The 24,076-nt window shown below is 37.4% G+C and overlaps 1 protein-coding gene and 1 long non-coding RNA gene across 2 annotated transcripts in view; one reads left to right on the forward strand and one right to left on the reverse strand.

Annotated features, from left to right (window-relative positions):
* The window catches only part of HEATR1 (HEAT repeat containing 1), a 184,475-nt gene that overhangs the window by 125,732 nt on the left and 34,667 nt on the right, over positions 1-24,076 (forward strand). Inside the window, exons 27-34 of the mRNA XM_053711938.1 lie at positions 79-197; positions 1,216-1,337; positions 3,448-3,576; positions 10,416-10,646; positions 13,676-13,805; positions 16,539-16,702; positions 20,223-20,269; positions 23,133-23,256. Coding sequence (XP_053567913.1) covers positions 79-197; positions 1,216-1,337; positions 3,448-3,576; positions 10,416-10,646; positions 13,676-13,805; positions 16,539-16,702; positions 20,223-20,269; positions 23,133-23,256 — 1,066 coding nt within the window. The remainder of the gene's footprint in view (positions 1-78; positions 198-1,215; positions 1,338-3,447; positions 3,577-10,415; positions 10,647-13,675; positions 13,806-16,538; positions 16,703-20,222; positions 20,270-23,132; positions 23,257-24,076) is intronic.
* LOC128657563 (uncharacterized) lies at positions 1,324-12,584 on the reverse strand. Its single transcript, XR_008402114.1, has 3 exons — positions 12,547-12,584; positions 2,234-2,335; positions 1,324-1,369 (listed from the first exon to the last, which is right to left on the reverse strand). It is a non-coding gene; the product is annotated as an uncharacterized LOC128657563 (long non-coding RNA).

Consider the following 24,076-nt stretch of genomic DNA (forward strand, 5'->3'; position numbering starts at 1 on the left):
TTTGAAGAGATTTATTGGTTGGTAAACATACCTGTTGTTGTTATTATGGTGAAAAATAATTTTCTTTTGACTCTTTAGGTGCCTTGAACCTTTGACTACAGAGCAAAGTAACTTGGAGTACACAAAGCAACTCATCCTTAGTTGTCTGCTTAACATCTGTCAGAAGATTTCACTGGATGAAGACAAGAATCCCAAAGGTCTATATAAGTAACATTAGAATTTCACATCTGTTGCCATCATTTTTGAGGGTGCTGTTGATTTAACCACATCTGAAATATCCTACTCTAGACTTCCAAGTTTGTAAATGGGAATGTAAACCTTTATTTTGTTTAATATTATTTTTAAATTCATTTAATAGTCCTTTTTCATAGGGTTCAATGTCTATTTAAGAATTATTTTATATAAAACAAGAAATCATATGTTCGCTCTAAGATAGCAGTGCATTACTGGTCCAGAACACAGCAGCCAATCAGGAGCAGGATATGTGCATAGCTGGCAATCATTGGTATGTTTATCTTAGAATCATAAGCATTAGCTACAACCTTAATTTTAATCCAGTTAAATGCACATTTATAGACATACAATATTGCAATACAAAAATTCTTTAATGCTTTGCACCCCAAGATAAACTTGATTGTCTGTCCTTTTACTTCACAAGAATAGTTTTAAAATCTACAAGTCTTTTATTTTGGTGTACTAATCCCATGTGACCTATATCATTTATTGGGAATAGTATGGTGTGTATTTAGTTTTATAATCGTCGGCCATGAACGTTAACAGAAGATGGAAATGCAATATACAAATATTTGACCATTAATTAATTCCTACATTTTTTGGGGTATACTTGGTTTATTACTCGATGAATAAACATCTGAATTTATTCCTACAGCCTCGCTATATCTAATTGACACATGCAGTTTCATTAGCTGCTGAATGCGGAATAAGGCTGCCACGTGCAGCATTTCGCTCTTTTCGGAGAAGGATTTATTCTTATGAAAGTGCAACGCTAGGACTTGAATTAGTGTGTTACACTTTGACAAGAAGAAATATGGCTCCGGATAGAGCCAAATGCCCCAGGCGGCCGCCTTCTGCATTTGGCAGCTAACGAAACTGCTGAATGCACATCCCTAATAAATGCCATTAAATATTGAATTCATGCTGTAGGTTAGGAATTTAAGGTTCCTGATTAGGAGTCTTTTGTTACTTTACTTTCAGATGTCCTTGATGAAGAGAAGTTCAATGTAGAGCTGATTGTTCAGTGCGTGAGAACGTCAGAGATGCCACAAACCCATCACCATGCCCTGCTTCTCCTGGGAGCGGCTGCTGGAATCTTCCCAGTAAGAAAATAGGGAGTTATTTTTCCCCCTGGCTAAATAAAAATAAAATAAAAAGAACTTGTATTAAAGAGACATGTTACCCATAGACTAAATCACTTGAAAGTGATCTAGCATAATTGTAAAAAGCTAACAAGAAAAGATCACCTGAACATCTCTATGTAAATAAAGGAAGATATTTTATCTCAAAATGTCTTCAGCTCACCAGAGTAAGTGTTCTGTGATCCAGAGCTCCTTTTTACTGTTATCTACAGGGTTTGTGCTTTGCTGTAATCTCATGGGATTTCACTGAAATCTCACGAGCGATACAGAATTTTGAGTCGCTATACAAATTAATGATAATAATAGTAAACACCTTCCATTGCAAGTCCCGGAACTAGCATCCTGATTGGATGTTTAACGGCACTTTACAATGATGTAGCTACTGAGGACATTTTGAGGTAAACTTTCTTCCTTTTTTACATACAGATATTAATGTGACCATTTTCTAGTCGGCTTTTTACAGATATGCTTCATCGCTTTCAAGGGATTCAAGTATTGTACCCCCTTTGATTAACATCACATCTTTATCTTATAGGACTGATGCTTATTACAAATGATCTTTCTCGTGTATGCTACAAACTTTTTATTAATGTCAGTAGAGATTTGTTATTTAGCCCCTTCTTCTCTAACATTAACTACTTACCATTTTCTTTGTTATTAAAATTCACTAGTACAAAATGGTTAAAATATTGCAGGGGGAATACTCTGCTTTTAACAAATTTAGCTGTTCAGTTGCAGAATTAAAGGGACAGTATAAACCAATTTTCATTTAACTGCATGTAATAGACACAACTATAAAGAATAATATGCACAGATACTGATCTAAAAATCCAGTATAAAACATTTTAAAACCTTACCTAGAAGCTCCCAGTTTATGACTGTTGATGAGGTATTCTGGGACACCCACTGAAAGGGTCTGGGTAAACAAAATGAGCAGACACTCTCCACCTCCCCCTTATCTACATATGAAAAGACAGATAACATAAACAGGAGTCTGTAAACACATGTATATGTCTGACACTGTGGGGCTTGGTTAGGAGTCTGAAAATCAGCACAATGTTCTTTAAAACAATAGGCAAAACTATACATTGTTACAAAGACACTACCAGATGGGCTATCTAAATGGATCATCTATGAAACATTTATGCAAAGAAAAATCTAGTGTACAATGTCCTATTAGATAAATGAACGTCATATTCCCACAACTTCACTGTATAAAATTGATATAGGGCATTAAATATGAATGCTTGCTATAGATGAACATTTGAAGCTGTAATATTTTCAGGCAAGTAGCTGATAGTTATTTACATTCAAAGATACTGCAGGAAAACACTTTCAAATGGAATAGGCTCTGTCTCCCAGCTCCTTTATTCACATAAACTACTTATTTTTTTATTTGTTGCTAAAATTAACTAATATAAATAGTTAAAATAATAAATGTTCCTCTTTTTTGAGACATAATAGTCCAAATTAAAATGTTCATGAATGTATTTCAGTTTTTAATTGAATAGGGTTGCTAAATGTTTCTAAAACCGCATCTGCTCAGAAAGCTATTGGTAGTTTGTATTGTGTCAGTGATAACTCTCTTTGTGTCATACAAACCACCAAAGCCTTACTGAGCATACAGATGCACAGGGTACCATGGCATATGTACATATGCTCCATAAACAGTAAATTAATAGCTTTTACTAGAAACATTTGTGCACATTTCAATTTGGACTATGTCCTTTTAAAATATCCATTATCACATAAGATATAAAAATGAATTTTACATCTATTTAAAGGTTTCCATTTCTAAATGATCCCCTGCAGTCACATGTCCCAGAGGTGCTGGGTCTTCTTGTTAGTGATACTCCCCTTACGGAATTGTACGCTGTGTCGCTATGCAATGGCAGACAATACAGTGTATTTGCCGTACGGGGAGTTTGACACAGAGCTTTAGAGCTGCAGGCGGTATCACTCAGGGAGGTGAACTGCCACTAATAATTAACAATAATTGTCCCTGATGTTTTTTTGTTGTTTGTTAGTATATTTTGTTGCTAAATAAAGCTTTAAATTTTTTTTCTCTAAGGAAAAAGTACTACACAACATCATGCCTATTTTTACCTTCATGGGAGCCAATGTCATGCGACTGGATGATACTTACAGTTTTCAGGTCATCAGTAAGACTGTACAGACTGTGATCCCTGCACTTATTCAGGTACTTCCACAAACTCCAAAATTAATTTTTTTAAATTTTTAAAACTGTAAACATAGCATTTGCCATATATTTTTATGTTTAAATAACTAATATTTATTAAAAAAATATTCCCCTAGGAATTAAAGCTTTACTAATGTTCCAAGAGCTGAGCATGACAGACGACATTCAGGACTTAAAGGGACAGTAAACTTAAAATTAATCTTTCATGATTGAGATAGACCATGTAATTGTGAAAAACTTTCTAATTTACCTCTAGTTCTAATTTTGCTTCATTCTCTTGGTATTCTTTGTTGAAAAAGCATACTGAGCTCGGCTTCGGAGCAACAATGCACTAGCTGGAGCTAATTGCCTTTTCTCATTGGCTCGCTTGGTGTTAAGCTAGCTCGCAGTAATGCATTGCTTTTCCTTTTATTAAAGATACCAGGAGAAGGAAGCAAATTTGATAACAGAATTGGAAAGTTAGATGCTCTATCTGAATCATGAAAGTCAAATTTTGAGTTTCTCCAACATTGGTGTGTCCGGTCCACGGCGTCATCCTTACTTGTGGGATATTCTCTTCCCCAACAGGAAATGGCAAAGAGTCCCAGCAAAGCTGGTCACATGATCCCTCCTAGGCTCCGCCCACCCCAGTCATTCTCTTTGCCGTTGCACAGGCAACATCTCCACGGAGATGGTTAAGAGTTTTTTTGGTGTTTAAATGTAGTTTTTATTCTTCTATCAAGTGTTTGTTATTTTAAAATAGTGCTAGTATGTACTATTTACTCTGAAACAGAAAAGGATGAAGATTTCTGTTTGTAAGAGGAAGATGATTTTAGCAGACAGTAACTAAAATCGATTGCTGTTTCCACATAGGACTGTTGAGATGAAGTAACTTCAGTTGGGGGAAACAGTTAGCAGACTCTTCTGCTTAAGGTATGACTAGCCATATTTCTAACAAGACTGTGTAATGCTGGAAGGCTGTCATTTCCCCTCAGGGGGACCGGTAAGCCATTTTCTTAGTCAAAAACAAACAGAATAAAGGGCTTATTATGGGCTAAAAAACTGGTAGACATTTTTATGGGCTAAATTGATTGCTTTATTTGTGCATATTATTCAAATTTAGGCTAACAATTGACATTTATAATCTTGTGGAACGTTTATAAAACGGCAGGCACTGTATTGGACACCTTTTTCAGTCAGGGGGCCTTTCTAGTCATAGACTGTGCCTCATTTTCGCGCCATTAATGCGCAGTTGTTTTTTGAGAGCAGGGCATGCAGATGCATGTGTGAGGATCTAAGAATCTCTGAAAAAGCTTTTAGAAGGCGTCATTTGGTATCGTATTCCCCTCAGGGCTTGGTTGGGTCTTAGCAAAGACTGTATCTGGGACTGTATAGGGGTTAAATTGAAAAACGGCTCCGGTTCCGTTAATTTTAAGGGTTAAAGCTCTGAAATTTGGTGTGCAATACTTTTAAGGCTTTAAGACATTGTGGTGAAAATTTGGTGATTTTTGAACAATTCCTTCATACTTTTTCACATATTCAGTAATAAAGTGTTTTCTGTTTGAAATTTAAAGTGACAGTAACGGTTTTATTTTAAAACGTTTTTTGTGCATTGTTGACAAGTTTAAGCCTGTTTAACATGTCTGTACCTTCAGATAAGCTATGTTCTATATGTATGAAAGCAAATGTGTCTCCCCATTTAAATTTATGTGATAATTGTGCCATAGCGTCCAAACAAAGTAAGGACAGTACTGCCACAAATAATTATATTGCCCAAGATGATTCCTCATATGAGGGGAGTAAACATGATACTACATCATCTCCTACTGTGTCTACACCAGTTTTGCCCATGCAGGAGGCCCCTAGTACATCTAGTGCGCCAATACTTATTACCATGCAACAATTAACGGCTGTAATGGATAACTCCAAAGCAAATCTTTTATCCAAAATGCCTACTTATCAGAGAAAGCGCGATTGCTCTGTTTTAAACACTGAAGAGCAAGAGGACGCTGATGATAATTGTTCTGTCATACCCTCACACCAATCTGAAGGGGCCATGAGGGAGGTTTTGTCTGAGGGAGAAATTTCAGATTCAGGAAAAATTTCTCATCAAGCTGAACCTGATGTTGTGACATTTAATTTTAAATTAGAACATCTCCGCGCACTGCTTAAGGAGGTGTTATCTACTCTGGATGATTGTGACAATTTGGTCATTCCAGAGAAATTATGCAAGATGGACAGGTTCCTAGAGGTTCCGGTGCCCCCCGACGCTTTTCCTATACCCAAGCGGGTGGCGGACATAGTAAATAAAGAGTGGGAAAAGCCCGGCATACCTTTTGTTCCTCCCCCTATATTTAAGAAATTATTTCCTATGGTCGACCCCAGAAAGGACTTATGGCAGACAGTCCCCAAGGTCGAGGGGGCAGTTTCTACTCTAAACAAACACACTACTATTCCTATCGAAGATAGTTGTGCTTTCAAAGATCCTATGGATAAAAAATTGGAAGGTTTGCTTAAAAAGATTTTTGTACAGCAAGGCTACCTTCTACAACCAATTTCATGCATTGTTCCTGTCACTACGGCAGCGTGGTTCTGGTTCGAGGAACTAGAAAAGTCGCTCAGTAGAGAAACTCCATATGAGGAGGTTATGGACAGAGTTCACGCACTTAAATTGGCTAACTCTTTTATTTTAGATGCCGCTTTGCAATTAGCAAAATTAGCGGCGAAAAATTCAGGGTTTGCTATTGTGGCGCTCAGAGCGCTTTGGCTAAAGTCTTGGTCAGCGGATGTGTCATCCAAGACAAAATTACTTAACATTCCTTTCAAAGGTAAAACTTTATTTGGACCTGATTTGAAAGAGATTATTTCAGACATCACTGGGGGAAAGGGCCACGCCCTTCCACAGGATAGGTCTTTTAAGGCTAAAAATAAGCCTAATTTTCGTCCCTTTCGCAGAAATGGACCAGCCTCTAATTCTGCATCCTCTAAGCAAGAGGGTAATGCCTCACAACCCAAACCAGCCTGGAAACCAATGCAAGGCTGGAACAAGGGTAAGCAGGCCAAGAAGCCTGCCACTGCTAACAAGACAGCATGAAGGAGTAGCCCCCGATCCGGGACCGGATCTGGTGGGGGGCAGACTCTCTCTCTTTGCTCAGGCTTGGGCAAGAGATGTTCAGGATCCTTGGGCGCTAGAAATAGTTTCTCAAGGTTATCTCCTGGAATTCAAGGAACTACCCCCAAGGGGAAGGTTCCACAAGTCTCACTTATCCTCAAACCAAATAAAGAGACAGGCATTCTTACATTGTGTAGAAGACCTGTTAAAGATGGGAGTGATACACCCAGTTCCAATAAAGGAACAAGGAATGGGATTTTATTCCAATCTGTTCGTAGTTCCCAAAAAAGAGGGAACGTTCAGACCAATTTTGGATTTGAAGATCCTAAACAAATTTCTCAGGGTACCATCGTTCAAAATGGAAACTATTCGAACGATTCTACCCACCATCCAGGAAAGTCAATTTATGACTACTGTGGATCTAAAGGATGCGTACCTACATATCCCTATCCACAAGGAACATCATCAGTTCCTAAGGTTTGCTTTTCTGGACAAACATTACCAGTTTGTGGCTCTTCCATTCGGATTAGCCACTGCTCCAAGGATTTTCACAAAGGTGCTAGGGTCCCTTCTAGCGGTTCTAAGACCAAGGGGCATTGCAGTAGTACCTTACTTGGACGACATTCTAATACAAGCGTCGTCCCTGTCAAAGGTAAAGGCTCATACGGACATCGTTCTAGCCTTTCTCACATCTCACGGATGGAAGGTGAACAAAGAAAAGAGTTCTCTGTCCCCGTCAACAAGAGTTCCCTTCTTGGGAACAATAATAGATTCCTTAGAAATGAGGATTTTTCTGACAGAGGTCAGAAAATCAAAACTTCTAAGCTCTTGTCAAGTGCTTCATTCTGTTCCTCGTCCTTCCATAGCGCAGTGCATGGAAGTAATAGGATTGATGGTTGCAACAATGGACATAGTTCCTTTTGCACGAATTCATCTAAGACCATTACAACTGTGCATGCTCAAACAGTGGAATGGGGATTATACAGACTTGTCTCCAATGATTCAAGTAGATCAAAAGACCAGAAATTCACTCCGTTGGTGGCTGACCCTGGACCATCTGTCCCAGGGAATGAGCTTCCGCAGGCCAGAGTGGGTCATTGTCACGACTGACGCCAGTCTAGTGGGCTGGGGTGCGGTCTGGGAATCCCTGAAAGCTCAGGGTCTATGGTCTAGGGAAGAGTCTCTTCTCCCGATAAACATTCTGAAACTGAGAGCGATATTCAATGCTCTCAGAGCTTGGCCTCAACTAGCAAAGGCCAAATTCATAAGGTTCCAATCAGACAACATGACGACTGTTGCGTATATCAATCATCAAGGAGGAACAAAGAGTTCCCTGGCGATGAAAGAAGTGACCAAAATAATTCAATGGGCGGAGGATCACTCCTGCCACTTGTCTGCGATCCACATCCCAGGAGTGGAAAATTGGGAAGCGGATTTTATGAGTCGTCAGACATTTCATCCGGGGGAGTGGGAACTCCATCCGGAAATCTTTGCCCAAATAACTCAATTATGGGGCATTCCAGACATGGATCTGATGGCGTCTCGTCAGAACTTCAAGGTTCCTTGCTACGGGTCCAGATCCAGGGATCCCAAGGCGACTCTAGTAGATGCACTAGTAGCTCCTTGGAATTTCAACCTAGCTTACGTATTCCCAGCGTTTCCTCTCATTCCCAGGCTGGTAGCCAGGATCAATCAGGAGAGGGCCTCGGTGATCTTGATAGCTCCTGCGTGGCCACGCAGGACTTGATATGCAGACCTGGTGAATATGTCATCGGCTCCACCATGGAAGCTACCTTTGAGACAGGACCTTCTTGTTCAAGGTCCATTCGAACACCCAAATCTGGTCTCCCTCCAACTGACGGCTTGGAGATTGAACGCTTGATTCTATCAAAGCGTGGGTTTTCAGATTCGGTGATACTCTGGTTCAGGCCAGAAAACCTGTAACTAGAAAAATTTACCATAAAATATGGAAAAAATATATCTGTTGGTGTGAATCCAAAGGATTCCCATGGAATAAGATAAAAATTCCTAAGATTCTCTCCTTTCTTCAAGAAGGTTTGGAGAAAGGATTATCTGCAAGTTCTCTAAAGGGACAGATCTCTTCTTTATCTGTCTTATTACACAAAAGACTGGCAGCTGTGCCAGATGTTCAAGCATTTGTTCAGGCTCTGGTTAGGATCAAGCCTGTTTACAGACCTTTGACTCCTCCCTGGAGTCTAAATCTAGTTCTTTCAGTTCTTCAAGGGGTTCCGTTTGAACCCTTACATTCCATAGATATTAAGTTTTATATTATTGTTTTTGGTTGCAATTTCTTCTGCTAGAAGAGTTTCAGAGTTATCTGCTCTGCAGTGTTCTCCTCCTTATCTGGTGTTCCATGCAGATAAGGTGGTTTTGCGTACTAAGCCTGGTTTTCTTCCTAAAGTTGTTTCTAACAAAAATATTAACCAGGAGATAGTTGTACCTTCTTTGTGTCCGAATCCAGTTTCAAAGAAGGAACGTTTGTTACACAATTTGGACGTTGTCCGTGCTCTAAAGTTCTATTTAGAGGCTACTAAAGATTTCAGACAAACATCTTCCTTGTTTGTTGTTTATTCTGGTAAAAGGAGAGGTCAAAAAGCGACTTCTACCTCTTTCCTTTTGGCTTAAAAGCATTATCCGTTTGGCTTATGAGACTGCCGGACGGCAGCCTCCTGAAAGAATCACAGCTCACTCCACTAGGGCTGTGGCTTCCACATGGGCCTTCAAGAACGAGGCTTCTGTTGACCAGATATGTAAGGCAGCGACTTGGTCTTCACTGCACACTTTTGCCAAATTTTACAAATTTGATACTTTTGCTTCTTCGGAGGCTATTTTTGGGAGAAAGGTTTTGCAAGCTGTGGTGCCTTCCGTTTAGGTGACCTGATTTGCTCCCTCCCTTCATCCGTGTCCTATAGCTTTGGTATTGGTTCCCACAAGTAAGGATGACGCCGTGGACCGGACACACCAATGTTGGAGAAAACAGAATTTATGCTTACCAGATAAATTACTTTCTCCAACGGTGTGTCCGGTCCACGGCCCGCCCTGGTTTTTTAATCAGGTCTGATGAATTATTTTCTCTAACTACAGTCACCACGGTATCATATGGTTTCTCCTATATATATTTCCTCCTGTCCGTCGGTCGAATGACTGGGGTGGGCGGAGCCTAGGAGGGATCATGTGACCAGCTTTGCTGGGACTCTTTGCCATTTCCTGTTGGGGAAGAGAATATCCCACAAGTAAGGATGACGCCGTGGACCGGACACACCGTTGGAGAAAGTAATTTATCAGGTAAGCATAAATTCTGTTTTTGCGTCTCTTTTAAAAATTCTCATTCATTCTCTAACGTTCACGTCTGTATTGATGAAAATAAAATGAGCTATTCTTTACACTCTTTATTTGGTATTTTGTGTGACACTATAGCCAGGGAGTGCATTCTCTTCTTAGGAATTTGATTTGGTTAGATAAGTTGACCCCATTAAATTAGTTTCTGAAATTATTTTTTTTATTTAAAATCTGTTTGTTTTTTTCCAATTGTATTAAATTGATTTGTTTTGTTGGCTGAAAGGTAAAAATAACATAAAAAGTATAGTTTAATATTAGACATGTGCAACACCTAAAGATCAGTGCAAATACACATCTTTGGATTGGATTCCTGTTTATAAACAGCATTATATTTCTGTCATAGTGCAAGATGCAGGGAATGTCTGATAGTTTGTTACTATGTTTTTAGGCTGGTGATGCGAACACTGGAGAGACCAGAGATGACATTGAACAGGTGGTCAGTCACATCATCCATGTGTTTGTGGACGCGTTACCCCATGTTCCAGAGCACCGTCGTCTGCCCATTTTGTCACAGCTCCTGGACACTGTAGAGGCCCAACGATTCCTTTGGGTGCTGTTGGTACTGCTCTTCCAACAACATGTGACTAAAACCGTCACTGTTGCAGCCAATGGTGAAAAGGTTAGAACATCAATGGATTTATATCATTTGTGCTTCCGATCATTGCATATTCAGATGCAAGTTTGTGTAAATATGTTGTTTATTATTCACTTGTGGGATAAACCTAATGTTTAAGCTTTTAAAGGGACATTTAACCAATTAATTCCCTATCAAATGTTTAAATTATTTGTTAAAAAAAAATCTTTCTATTTGTTTTTTCTGATTTCTCTATAATATAAATTAACAATAGCATCAAAATGAAACTGTCATGATTCACATAAAGCTTGTAGTTTTAAACAACTTTTTAAATTACTTCAATTATCAAGCTTTCTTTTTTCTTTTTTGCTTAAGAGTAAGGCTCTTAAAACCTCAGCAGTGTGCATGTGTCTTTAGCACTTTATGGCAGCAGTTTGCAACAATGCTTCTTTCAATGTTATACATTGTTGCAAACACTGGTTTCATACATATAGTGCTAAAGGCACGTGCACACTTTTGAGCTCCTATGAGCACACCTAAGCTTACACTTCAACAAATACCAAGAGTAGAAAGCAAATTTGATAATAGAAGTTAAAGGGAAAGTTGTTCAAAATCATACTCTTATAAACTGAGGAAGTTTAATTTTGACTTTACTTTCCCTTTAACCTATAATTGTGGTATTTCCACTGCCCCCAGAGAGACTACAGTGCTTACCACAAACTTAGGTCTTTAACCCTGCAATTGCAGACAGTGATTGACTGATCAGTGCAGTAGGTTGATTTATATGTGTCACTAATAGGCCACAGCAGAGGAAATAAGATAAGTAATGTTCAATTAGCTTTTCAGAGGTCTGTGTCCCTCTGGAGCATTATAGTAGTTATACAAAAGTGGGACTTTGTTGGACATAATATATTGTTACTAATTCACTTATAATATGTACCTATTATCTCTGGACGGTGTTCTAAGAGAATATGCAAAATCATGGTGATCTCAATGCCATGTGAAGATTGTTTGTTTAAAGGGCCATGATACCCAAATGTTGAAACACTTGAAAGTGATGCAGCATAGCTGTAAAAAGCTGACTAGAAAATATAACCTGAACATCTCTATGTAAAAAAGAAAGATATTTTACCTCAAAAGTTCCTCAGTAGCCACATCCCATTGTAAAGGATTTCTAAGCAATAAATCAGTATGTCTGTCCTGGGACAGCTAAGGGAGTGAGCTTACGTGCACACTCATCTTATTTCCCTATTCAGTTTAAGGAAGTTTACTATGAAATCTCATGAGGTCACAGTAAAAGAGTTCATGACCTCAGCACTGCTGATGCTGATTGGCTGCTGTTCATTTCTTCATTTATTTATTTTTTACCTGCAGCTGAGCAGCAGTTGAGTATAACTTTTTACACAGAACTTACTCTGCTGAGGAGGAGATTGTGAGGTAAAATATCTTCCTTTTTTACATAGAGATGCTCAGGTGATATTTTCCTGTCAGCTTTTTACAGTTATACTGCATCAGTTTCAAGTGATCTAGCATATGAGTATTATGTCCCTTTAAGGGACATATGAACCCCAAGATTTGTCTTTCATGATTCAGATACAGCATGCGATTTTAAACAACTTCCTAAATTACTTCTATGATCAATTAAAGCACAGGAGCGTGCATGTGTCTGGAGCACTTTATGGCAGCAGTTTTGCTAGAATGTTCTCAATTTGTAAGAACACTCAATGGCAGCATTATTTCCGGTCATGTAGTGCTCCAGACACCTACCTAGTTATCTCTTTAACAAAGAAAGAAGCAAATTTGATAATAGAGGTAAATTGGAAATATTCTGACTCAGATAGTTGTAATAATGATCTATCCCTTGCTGAGACCTCTATGCCTGGCCTGTATAAGAAGATACAATCACTGCAGACAGTCCTTGTCAGATAGCTGAACTCACCAATACCTTGTCCATCCACAAAGTTGCTTTATTCCGAATATCAGGTTACAGCAGATAATAAAATACAGCAGATGAATGGTTACAGTATTTAAGCGGTCAAAAGTTGATACTGATCGTAGCTTGCAATGTAGTTTAACATGAGTGCTTGTTACACGAGGCCTGTTAGCTGCAGCCATGACGCAGGAAAAACATCATCACACTACAAGGGCGGAGCAATACACAAAAAGGAAATGCATAATAGGTCAGAGGGAAAGTACTATAGAAAACAGGAGCGTTACCAAAAAGGGTCACTAGATGGCAGTACAGAATAAACATAGAGAAGCTTTGAGAAAAATGGCATAAAAATATATAATTTCTTAACTATATCAACAGCTATGTCATATTCTATGCCTCATTGAGGCAGCACAGGAAAGTTTTTAAAAACGTATGCTCTGTCTGAATCGCCATATCCCTTTAACATTATACGGTCACAGATCCCCATTATTATAATGGCTATAAAGTTCCTTTAAGGGCTTATCAATTTTTCTCTTACTGACTTCCTATTAAAGATTCCATGTTGTTATATCAAAATGTCAGAGCAGAACATTACATTATTTTAGTAATTTGGAAAATAAAACTGGCCTGTGACATTTAAAGCCAGTGCCAAACATTCCATGTATTTGCTTCCTGATTATCAGACATAACTTGGCTCATTCTCACTTGAGTACCACATGTTTTCTTTCTTTATGTTTATTGCTTGTTGTCTATTACTCAGCCATGGTAATGGCTTTAAAAATCAATTTGACCTTAAATATGTTTCTCACTATTGAGACCATATATTTTTTTTATTCTCACATTATCTTTCTAATGCTGCTTTTAGAGATGTTAATGGAAAATCAGTCAAATGTTGCTTTTTGTTAAGTAATTTTTTTTAAATTTTGTAATTCAGTGCTGTAAAAACATCAAAGGCATAGTTCAAAGTATAAAGATAATTTGAGGGCATTGCGAATTCTAAGAGTATGGTTAGAGTGCTGTTGTGTATAAATTGCATTATACTTTTATGCTTTATACATCATTAAATTGTGTTCCTTACATCTGCTGTCCATTGTCTCTATATTTCATGAAAAAGTTTCCAAATATAATTTTTTTTTTGCAGGATGCAGTCTTGGAGACGGACACTGAATTTTGGGTTTCTGTCTGTTGTGAATTTAATGCGTGTGATCAGCTTCAGAGTCTGATAAAGTTGCTGCAGTTTCTCACAAAACTTCCAGAAAATAAAGATGAAGGTAATAAAAGTATTCTCAAACAAGTTCTTTAAATATTTTCTTAAGGATATGAAACTGTGCTCCTTTAGTAGAAAAAAAAAGAAGTAAACCTGAAAAGAAACAGTGTTAAAAATTAGCAAACAACTTACTTGTTTTCTTGCTAAATGAGCACTTAGAAATTCTTAGTGTTGCCACTACCTACAGCTAGATAACAGACCATATATTCCAGAACTTCTATTAGTTTCTATTATTACATGGTTTTCTGTAGCAAAAGTCCCTCTACTGAGCATGTGCAATAAAACTGTTTGCAGCTAGATTAGATGTCGCCTAGCAGCATATCAAAGTAAGAACTGCGTTTGCCTTCCTGTAGAGATCCCAGCCCCATTGTGGGCCTGTGACAGGGTTACTCCTGCACACATTAAGTAAAAAAAAAAAAAAGAAAGAAAGAAAAGGTAAAATCCTTTAAAATGATGAATAATACATATTGCTATGATTTCTCTTACATATAACCCACTGCTTAGTGCTTTTTTTTTATTGCAGCAATGAAACAGACTTTTATATATAATATTGAATAAACCAAGTATATAAATAACACACTCACCTTTTCAGTAGTAAGGTGATCCGCTGGGACGTTTAATTATCCAGACTGGCATGAAAATGTTTGTTTCCAAATCAAACGTCATAATTCACAAACAGGGAGTATCTGCAATGTTAAGCCACAATTGTTTCACCACAGAGCAAGTAGTAAATGCCTGAGAGGGAAAATTGTTAAAACGTTAGATTTATTACTACATAGTTAAAAAGCCAAAAAACACGTGGATTTAACATACTATGTAATCAGACGCGTTTCACACTTTACATTGTGCTTTCTCAAATATAGTAAGTGACTAGTTCTAACCCCCTAATTTGAGCTAACCCATTAGTCAGTCATAAAATGTCCCTCCCTCCTTGCATGGTTGATGTTAAATTGTGCTTTAGCTCAAAGTAGGGATATGATCTTAGCCGCAGAATCTCAAAACTGGAAATGACGTATTGGCTTGCCAAGCAAATGGCTATATACAGTTCTTAGATTTGTCATCTGTTGGTATAATCATCTATAATTTCTCACCAGTACATTTGTCAAATTGTTACTCTTACGGTATTCATTACATATTTGTAGGTTTAACATAATAATTAAACATTAGATGCTGATTGGTGGCTACACATGTTTCTTGTTATTGGCTCACCAGATGTTTTCATCTATATTTTAATATTGCAGTGCTGCTCTTTGTCTTTTTTTTTTCTTTTAAATCCCTTTTAAGCAAATAAGCATAGTTTGAAAAAAAAAGAAGGAAAGAATGATAAAGTTTGATATGCCCCTTTTTAAGATAGAGTAAAGAAAAAATACTTCAACATTCCATTTTAAACAAAGTAAAGTATTTATTGTTGAATATTACCATTATTTTTGTGTGTAGATATTGTTCCAAAACAATGGGCTGTAGTGTCTATAAAGTGATGGGAAAGCATTAGCTGTGCTCAGTAGCGCTCCAGAATGTAGAATGGGATGATTTGGTGCAATACTGATAGGAGACTAGCATTTGTTTATCAGTATCCTGTTGCAGATCATGCAAGACAACAAGAAGAAAAAAGGGCTCGCCAATGGTGTGATAACCTCAACCAAGTATAGCGATACAATAAGGCATAGACGAGTGTGCGGGTTCAAAGAGGTGGAGGTAGCCCAAATCAAACCTTACACATGCCGTGCGTGATATCAACCATCCCAGAGGATATATAAACTCGGAGTGACAAAAATTGTAAACGATAGAATAGCTTTAATTTAAAATCAACATAAAACAATGCTTAAAAAAAGTCTCAACACATTTTAAATGTGGTCATTTTTTATTTGGATCTTTGTACTTCTGTCTTATTGTACAAGATATTTATTTTAGTATCAGCCATATATTATAGTTCGGTTTGACGATCTTCGCATCTTTAGCACGTATCTAGACACACATTCATTTGATTGACCTATTGATTGGTTTGTGGTCTGAGCATGCGCAGTGAAGTGATGAGAACGCCGAACAAGGGCTATTTGAATCCCAGTCAGTGACACATCAAACAGCTCACCTGATGAAACGGTAAACCTGAAAAATGCGTTGAGATGTTTAAGAATTGTTTTATATTAATTTTAAATTAAAGCTATTCTATCGTTTACATTTTTTGATATCACGCACGACATGTGTAAGGTTTGATTTGGGATACCTCCACCTCTTTGAACCCGCACACTCGTCTATGCTTGTTTGAGAATCGCATCGGACACTGAGCCGGAGTACCATAAGTCTGCTGGCCGACTTCCAACTGTCCAGACTGCTCCCCTTGCACTATTGAAGTGCTTGGAAATCTGTGAGTACTTTCTAGCCTCCTCGTATCGTTATCCTTGGTTGAAGTTATCACACCATTGGGGCGCCCTCTTTTCTTCTTGTTGCCTTGCAGTTTGTGACTCCTGTTCGCACAGGAGTTCGTTTGAAGAGGAAGCAACCTATCACACTTTCTGATCATCACTTGGTTATTTAAGTGGACTTTTTATTTTACCATGTCTTATCAGATCGCATCTTTGGGTCTGTCCTATAGCAATTGTTTTATTTATTGTTCTAGTCTCACTATTGTTTCTTGTATGTACTGTTACAGATCATAACTGCTTGACCATTTTTTTCGTATTTGGAACCATGTTGAAGTGTTGTCATAATTAGCTTTTTCATGAATTACACTTTCTAGATGATTACGATCAAAAGTCCAGGACATCTAAGCCAAAATCTCAAGAGGCTGCATTTCAGTTCTTCAGTGTAGAGACTCACTCTGCCAAGCAACTTCGCCACTTTAAGTTCCTGTCTGTCTCTTTTATGGCACAGCTCCTGGCCTCGCACAGATTTGTGGGGAAGGTAATATAACCAATATAATGTGTGTGTGCGTGACAGCACATGAAATCAAAATCTGTACATTTTTCTCTCTTGATTTAATTTTGACTTTAGTGTTCCTTTAAAGTGATGGTAAATTCTAGCGTTTCAAAAACGCTTGGATTTACCATCATTAAAAAAAAAAAAGGTGACCTTTATTCATCAGTTTAAAAATAATCCTCTGATGAACAGGTACCTTTATTTTGCAGTGACTTCATCGCTAGCATAAATGCCTCCGTCCACCCACGGCACAGCTCCGTTTTTTCAATGAGGGGACGTTTCCACCTCTTAGCCAATAGCAGTGCTTGCCCTTCGGCATCATACTGTAGGCTAATATACTTTCATTAGCAAAAATGCTTCTGGTACATGTTTTTACTGCAAACACTACGTGTGACTAGAGGCTCAGGGTTCAAACACCAAGCCTATTTAGAGAGCTTGTGGTGGTATGTATTGCATCAGTGAAGACTTGATTTGTGGCATAAAAGCCACTGCTGACTTTCTTACAAGGGTTGGTGTTTTGAATGCTGGTACACGGCCCTCACAGCATATGTGCATGTGCCACTGGAAAATATATATTTCTTTTTTTACAAGAAGCATTTTGCAAACAAAAGTGTATATAGAAAATAATTATGTTTAAAATTTAAATGCATTCATGTACTTTGCAATTTTAACCTTTCTAGCCACTTTCCAATTTGTTTCCATTATCAAATTGTGCACAGCCTTTTTAAATCCACACTTTATAAGGCACCAGCTGCTACTACAGTGTATAGGTATAGGAGTCTGTGTTTGACTGATGCTCTCACGTGATACAGGGGGTGATAAATTAAAGGAAATGTTGAAATTTGTTAGAAAAATAATCTACTGCCCATTTAAAATAAAGTAAATACGAAGAACTAAAAAGTAGGCACACCGTTGGCTTGATTGTTTTTGGATGCTCAGTAAGTTTGCAACAATTAAAGGGTAATGAAATCCCAAGTTTGCTTCCTTCTTTTGGTATCTTTTGTTGAAAAGTAAATCTGGGTAGGCTCAGAAGCAGCATTGCCTACTGGGAGCTAGCTGATTGGTGGCGGCACATATATGCCTTTTGTTGTTGGTTTACCTAATGTGTTCAACTACCTCCCAGTAGTGTGGTGTTGCTCCTTAAACAAAGGATACCAAGAGAATAAAGATGTGATAACAGAAGTAAATTGGAACTTTTTTTAAATTGAATGCTCTGTCTAGATTATGAAAGAAAAATCTTTGGTTTAATTTCTCTTTAAGGAATAATTTGTGTTCTAGGCCTCATTTGGCTAAAAGGGATATGATGTGAGGTTAAAGGAACAAGAAAGTATGTGATTTTAAGACACTTTTAAATTCACTTATATTATTAAATGGGCTTCATTCTCTTGGTATCCTACACTAGTGGGAGCTAGCTGCTGATTGGTGCCTGCACACATTTGTCTTGTGATTGACTGACTTGATCTGTTACTCTAGCTGCCATTAGTGCAATACTGTTCCTTCAGCAAAGGATAACAAGAGAATGAAGCAAATTTCATAATAGAAGTAAATTGGAAAGTTGTTTTAAATTTTGTGTTCTATCAAGATCATACAAGAAAATTTTGGGGTTTCCTGTCTCTTTAATTTGAAATTTAGTGTGTAGTTATAGATTCTGTTAGTTCTCTACACATTCAGGTTTTCTACGTTTTCAGTTCTGTTCAGCAAAACTTCATCCTCTGTGGTATCTAATTTTTGATGCTTTAGGTTCATAATTTTGAATCTTTGCATAAAGCATATTTTAAAGTATTTAAACCTTTAAGACTATCATTCTGGTCTATAACTTGTCACATTTCTGAACTGGTTGCTTTTCTTTGGGTTTATTCTCATCCTTTTTTTTTTTTTAATCAATTTAAAGAGGGTTTTCAGAACCCACTTCCCCATGATATCTGCCAAATGTGGTTTATCCTTGGAATATTTTGGCTTTCTTCTTTTGTTTGAAGCAACGAAAATAAATGAGTCTTACTATATTATACTTATATGAGCTCTCAAATATGTTTGGAAGCTGTTAAAGGGACACTCAAGTCAAAATAAAAGTTTATTATTCAGAAAAAAACATGCACTTTCGAATTTACTTCCATTATCAAAATTTGCACAGTCTTTTTATATTCACACTTTCTGGGGAACAAGATCCTACTGAGCATGTGCACAAACTCACAGGGTATACGTATACTAGTCTGTGATTGGCTGATGTCTGTCACATGATACAGGGGGCCGGAAAATGGGAGAAAAAAATAATTTGTAGTAACTACAGTTTGTTTGAAATTCAGAGTAAATGGTGTTGTCTCATCTTTTTATTATGTAATTGTTAATTATCTAATGCTACTGCATTGAGTGGTCCTTTTAAGTAATTTTGGATTTTTTTATTTTTTACAGTAAACAGTTATGGTTCTAGAAACCTTTTTAAAGCTTATTTTTCCATTTGAATTTTCTCTAGTGATCCTAAAGGCTTAGTAAATTGGAAAGTTGTTTACAATTGCATGCTCTATCTGAATCATTAAAGGGACAGTCAACCCAAAATTGTTTCTAAGTGATACATATAAAGTGGCAAACGATTATTTATTTACAAATGTAGCCCAATTTTCTACCATATATTGTTTGAAAGTAAAAAGACTTTTGCTCCACTGCTGTTTTAAAATGCCTGCCTGCCCCCTCCCCTATTTCATCATCAGCATTTTCATCTGCCTGTGATTGTAGTAACTTTTCTATCCTCCACGTTACCTTGTTTGGCGCATGCACCGATTTTAGTCAAGGGGAACTTTTGAATTTGGAACTCCCAAGTATTTAAAGGTTCCCCTTGACTGAAATCGGCGCATTGCGCATGCGCCAACCACAGGAACATGGAGGATAGAAAAGTTACTACAATCACAGGCAGATGACAATGCTGATGATTTAATAGGGGAGGGGGCAGGCAGGCATTTTAAAACGGCAGTGGAGCAAATCGTAAGTCTTTTTACTTTCAAACGATATATGGTAGAAAATTGGGCGACATTTGTAAACAAGTCGTTTGCCACTTTATATGTATCACTTAGAACCAATTTTGCATTGACTGTCCCTTATAACTTTAATTTTGATTTGATTGTACCTTTAATCATGTTTGAGTATAGCCCACTTTTTCTCAATTCCTCTTAAAAATTGCTTTACTACATGTGAAGTGACTCAAGCAGGAATATGATATGATATGGTTCAACTTCAGTTATGAAGAAATAATTCTGTGAAACCTCCTCTTATACCATTCGAGATGTGCTTTTTTTAAAAAAATCCCACTGTGAAAAATTGTTTTTACAGTAGTCCTTAGGTCCATATGTACTTAAATATTTGCACAATATATATATTTGCCAAAAGAAATGTAGTGTAATACAAACAATACAGTCTCTGTATTGTCTATATACAGTGTTTAATAGATTTAATAAGATATTAGTATTTGCATTACAGTATGTTAAATCATTTTATGCGTTTGTTTTTGTTCCAGGTTGTCGAATATGAATCGGCTGAAAATTTAAAAGACTGTGAACAAAGGTAAAACAATATTCTTCTTTTGCTTTTCTGTAGTAAGAGAGTGGTTTTAATTGACATTCTGTTGGTACAAGCAATTTACCTTGAATAATTTTGCATAATTTATTTCCTTTTTTATTTTATGAAAGGATTAAGAATCATTTCTAAAACAAACAAACTTCTTACAAAGCATCTTAGTCAGGTATAAATTCAGTATATTTATGTGAGTTTGCATATTTACTGGCTAATCAAAAGAACTTGGTTAAGCATTTCAAATTTTGTTTTTTTCATCATACTATTTAATTTAGTTTTAAATGTGATACAAAACATGCATAAAACAAGTCTAGAATACCAATAATTAGTCATAGAGAAAGTAAAAGAATAGCATAAAAATATTACCTTATACTCTATGCTGACGTGAGTGGTCGCAGAATAAAGATTTATTGTTCTGTCCATCCACACGCGCTCATACACCTACATCAAATCATGGGATTCATACACTGTTCATCACAATTAAAGGGACATTCAACTACTGGACATAATGGAATAATCATAATTCCACTGTTTTCCTCCTATGTCCCTATAGCTCTCTTTAGAGCTGTTCTCATCTTATTTTAACCCTTTACAGGTGCAGGTTGGTGAAACTCTGCAATTTTAAATTGCCGCCATCTTGGGACTCACATATTTTTGTTGCACTTTGGGTTACCACACACACAATACAGAGAGAGACACATTACAGAGAGAAATGTTTACCTTTTTGCAATTTGTATACCTGTACACAGTTTTAAGTTGCATAAAATATATTTAAAAAGCCATATCCTATAATATAAAAGGCCAAGTGTGTTTGCCCGAAGCTGTCATGCGCAGTAGAGACAGCGCAAATACAAACACACCTGGCCTTCAACACACTGACCACCTGTCATCATGGCCGATCGTGCGTGATGGGCGTGGCGTGGTCGGGCGGGGCCGGGCTGACGGGAGAGAGAAAGTTTTAAAGAGGGGGGATATAGAGAGAGCACAAGAGGGGGAGGGATAGAGAGAGAGGGAGAGAGACAGCAAAAGAAAGGGGGGAGAGAGAGCAAAATAGGGGAGATAGAGAGAGCAAACGAAGGGGGATAGAGCAAAAGAGGGGGATAGAGAGACGGCAAAAGAGAGGTGGGAGAGAGACCGCAAAAGAGAGGGGGGAGAGAGAGAGACAACAAAAGAGAGGGGGGAGAGAGATAGAAAAAGAGAGGGGGGATAAAGAGAGCAAAAGAGAGGGAGAGAGACAGCAAAAGAGAGGGGGAGAGAGAGCAAAGGAGAGCGCAAAAGAGAGGGAGGAAAAGAGGGGGGAGAGAGAGAGAGCAAAATAGAGAGAGGGTGGAGAGAGAGAGAGCGCAAAAGAGAGGGGCGATAGAGCAAAAGAGAGGGGCGATAGAGAGAGAGCAAGGGGTGGAACCACTGTACTGCAAAAAATGGCCCGTGTACACGGGGTTTAGGACTAGTTCCTGATAAAGAGCAATGTAGCCATTTGCTAAAATTGTAAAACTCCCGCTGTTTATCATGTCCACTAAGCAGAAAGGCACAATACAGCTGTCAAACAGCCGCTAACGTCAATGATCTGTAAACATGCACTGCTTCTGTCAGAGTGCAAGGTGGCAGCTCCCAGTATAGTATGAAGATGTGGCTCTTGACCAGTAGGGGTTTGAAATAAGAGAAAACTGCTGGCACATAAGAAAAAAACAAAAACAAAGTGAATAGTAAAGATGCTTTTGTAGTTGTGCCAAGGTGTTTAATGCCCCTTTAAAAACAGTGCTTTGTTAAAAAAGGAAGGTATTCACCCTTGTGATCTATTTTGATATAATGAATAGCGAATAATTTTACATTAACAAAATCTTTATATATTTGTTTTAACTAAATTGATTACATTCGGACGCTTGCATCCTTTACTAGTAATAGGTCAATTATGTGACTTTCTGTCAACAAACATTAATTGAAATCTGTACTGTTAGTTTTGTTTTAAATTTATAGTTTGTTTGCATCCTAGAAAAAAAAAAATTACCTGAAAGCTGGTGCTATTGTATCAGAGTGTCATACAAAGCTGATTGTGTTTTTTGAAATTAAGGAATGGTGCTTGCCATATTAAGTATATGTTCAAAGTTTTTCCCCACACAAACAAAATCTAAAAATTCTCGTCTTCTTTCACAATAAACCAGGCACTTATGGTAATTTGCATAAATTAAGAGAGAAGAGCTCAACCTGGGAACGAACAATAGCATAATAGCTTGTTCTATGGCTTGTTCCACCCAAGAAGCAGCTTCTTTTTGCTCAACATGTGCCTTTCACAGAGAAGACCTTTCCTGTCGCATATCAGTCTGATCCTGACTTAACAATATAGTCCAGTCCCAAAATACCAGGCAATCCCTCTCTGAACAATGGAAACGGCAAAATCCCAGACATACGTTTCAGCCTAGTGTGGGCCTCGTCAATGAGATGCAGCCATATCCCTCTAGGCACACTAAGCAACGGGTCCACGTCTGGATTCCCGCATCACACTTAGGGATCTAAGAATCATAATTTGCATAAATAAAAAGAGAGAAGGGCTCAACCTGGGAACGAACAATAGCATAATAGCTTGTTCTATGGCTAGTTACCACCCAAGAAGCAGCCTCTTTTTGCTCAACATGTGCCTTTCACAGAGAAGAACTTTCCTGTAGTATATCAGTCTGATCCTGACAGTACTTATGGTAGTTACCTGAAGCAATATTGACTATATTCTGTTGTGGTTGCGTATCTTTCTTATGTAACGTCGCTAATGGATGCAATAATATGTAATAATGCCATTGTAGTCTTAAATTATGTTTCCCTTCTTTATAATAATGTATTTCTTATGTGGAATTCTGTGCAGATTATTGGAAGAGGTTCTCTGCTATGTCCATTTGGTGGCAGGGTGTGTGGAAAGCAACGCAGACAAACCCACAGTGAAATTCTGGCGAGCTTTGCTCAATAAATCTTACGAGATGCTGGACAAGGTTGGTCCTACATATTTTCTTCTTTTTTTTTAAGAGTTTATTAGCTAAGTTTTACTACACCAGCTGAGCAGGGATTTAACTTATGAAGTTCTAAGACTGTAGCGGTCATTTCAAATGTGAAGAAATCTGTCACATAACATTGATTTTTAGTACATTGACATATTCAGATACAATATATTACAATCTAGCACTATGTTTAATAATTAGTATTATGCATTAAATTACACTTTGACCTTAATTGATTTATGTTAGTCAGAAGCTCCAAAATAGGCTAAAGAAACATATTCTGAATGTCCACTGTAATTGATAAAATCTGATACTAATTAAATTGATTTGAATTTGTTTAAAAGGAAAAATATCAACTCAATGTATATGTATAAAAATCAATACATAAAAGATATACGTACTGTACATCCATTAAAAAAATAGATATATCTCCATAAAATAGCCCAAATATAAAAATAATATATGTAAGCTTTAAAAAGATAAATTGTATCTCCAAAAGGAACTTCCAGAACACAGATTACATTTGATCCTTCTAAGTATCAAGTAGGAGTCCAATAAATAGTGTTATTTCCCTCATTAGTGTATTGTGATAAAGACTTGACTGTATACAGAATGTCAGCCACCTCAGTTTTAGTATCTGACCAATCCCAGTAAGCTAAGCATGTGGCCCCACTTCCTGTGTGCTGGAGCACCAAGATGTAGCACGTTGAGGCATCATTAGATGCAAGGAGGCTAACAGAACTGTCACTAGGTGTGGTTGAATCAAATTCTTTTTGTTGCACATACAGAAATCCTTTGAATCCAAACGTTTGCA

Source organism: Bombina bombina, chromosome 4, assembly GCF_027579735.1.
Source record: "Bombina bombina isolate aBomBom1 chromosome 4, aBomBom1.pri, whole genome shotgun sequence".
NCBI lineage: Eukaryota > Metazoa > Chordata > Amphibia > Anura > Bombinatoridae > Bombina > Bombina bombina.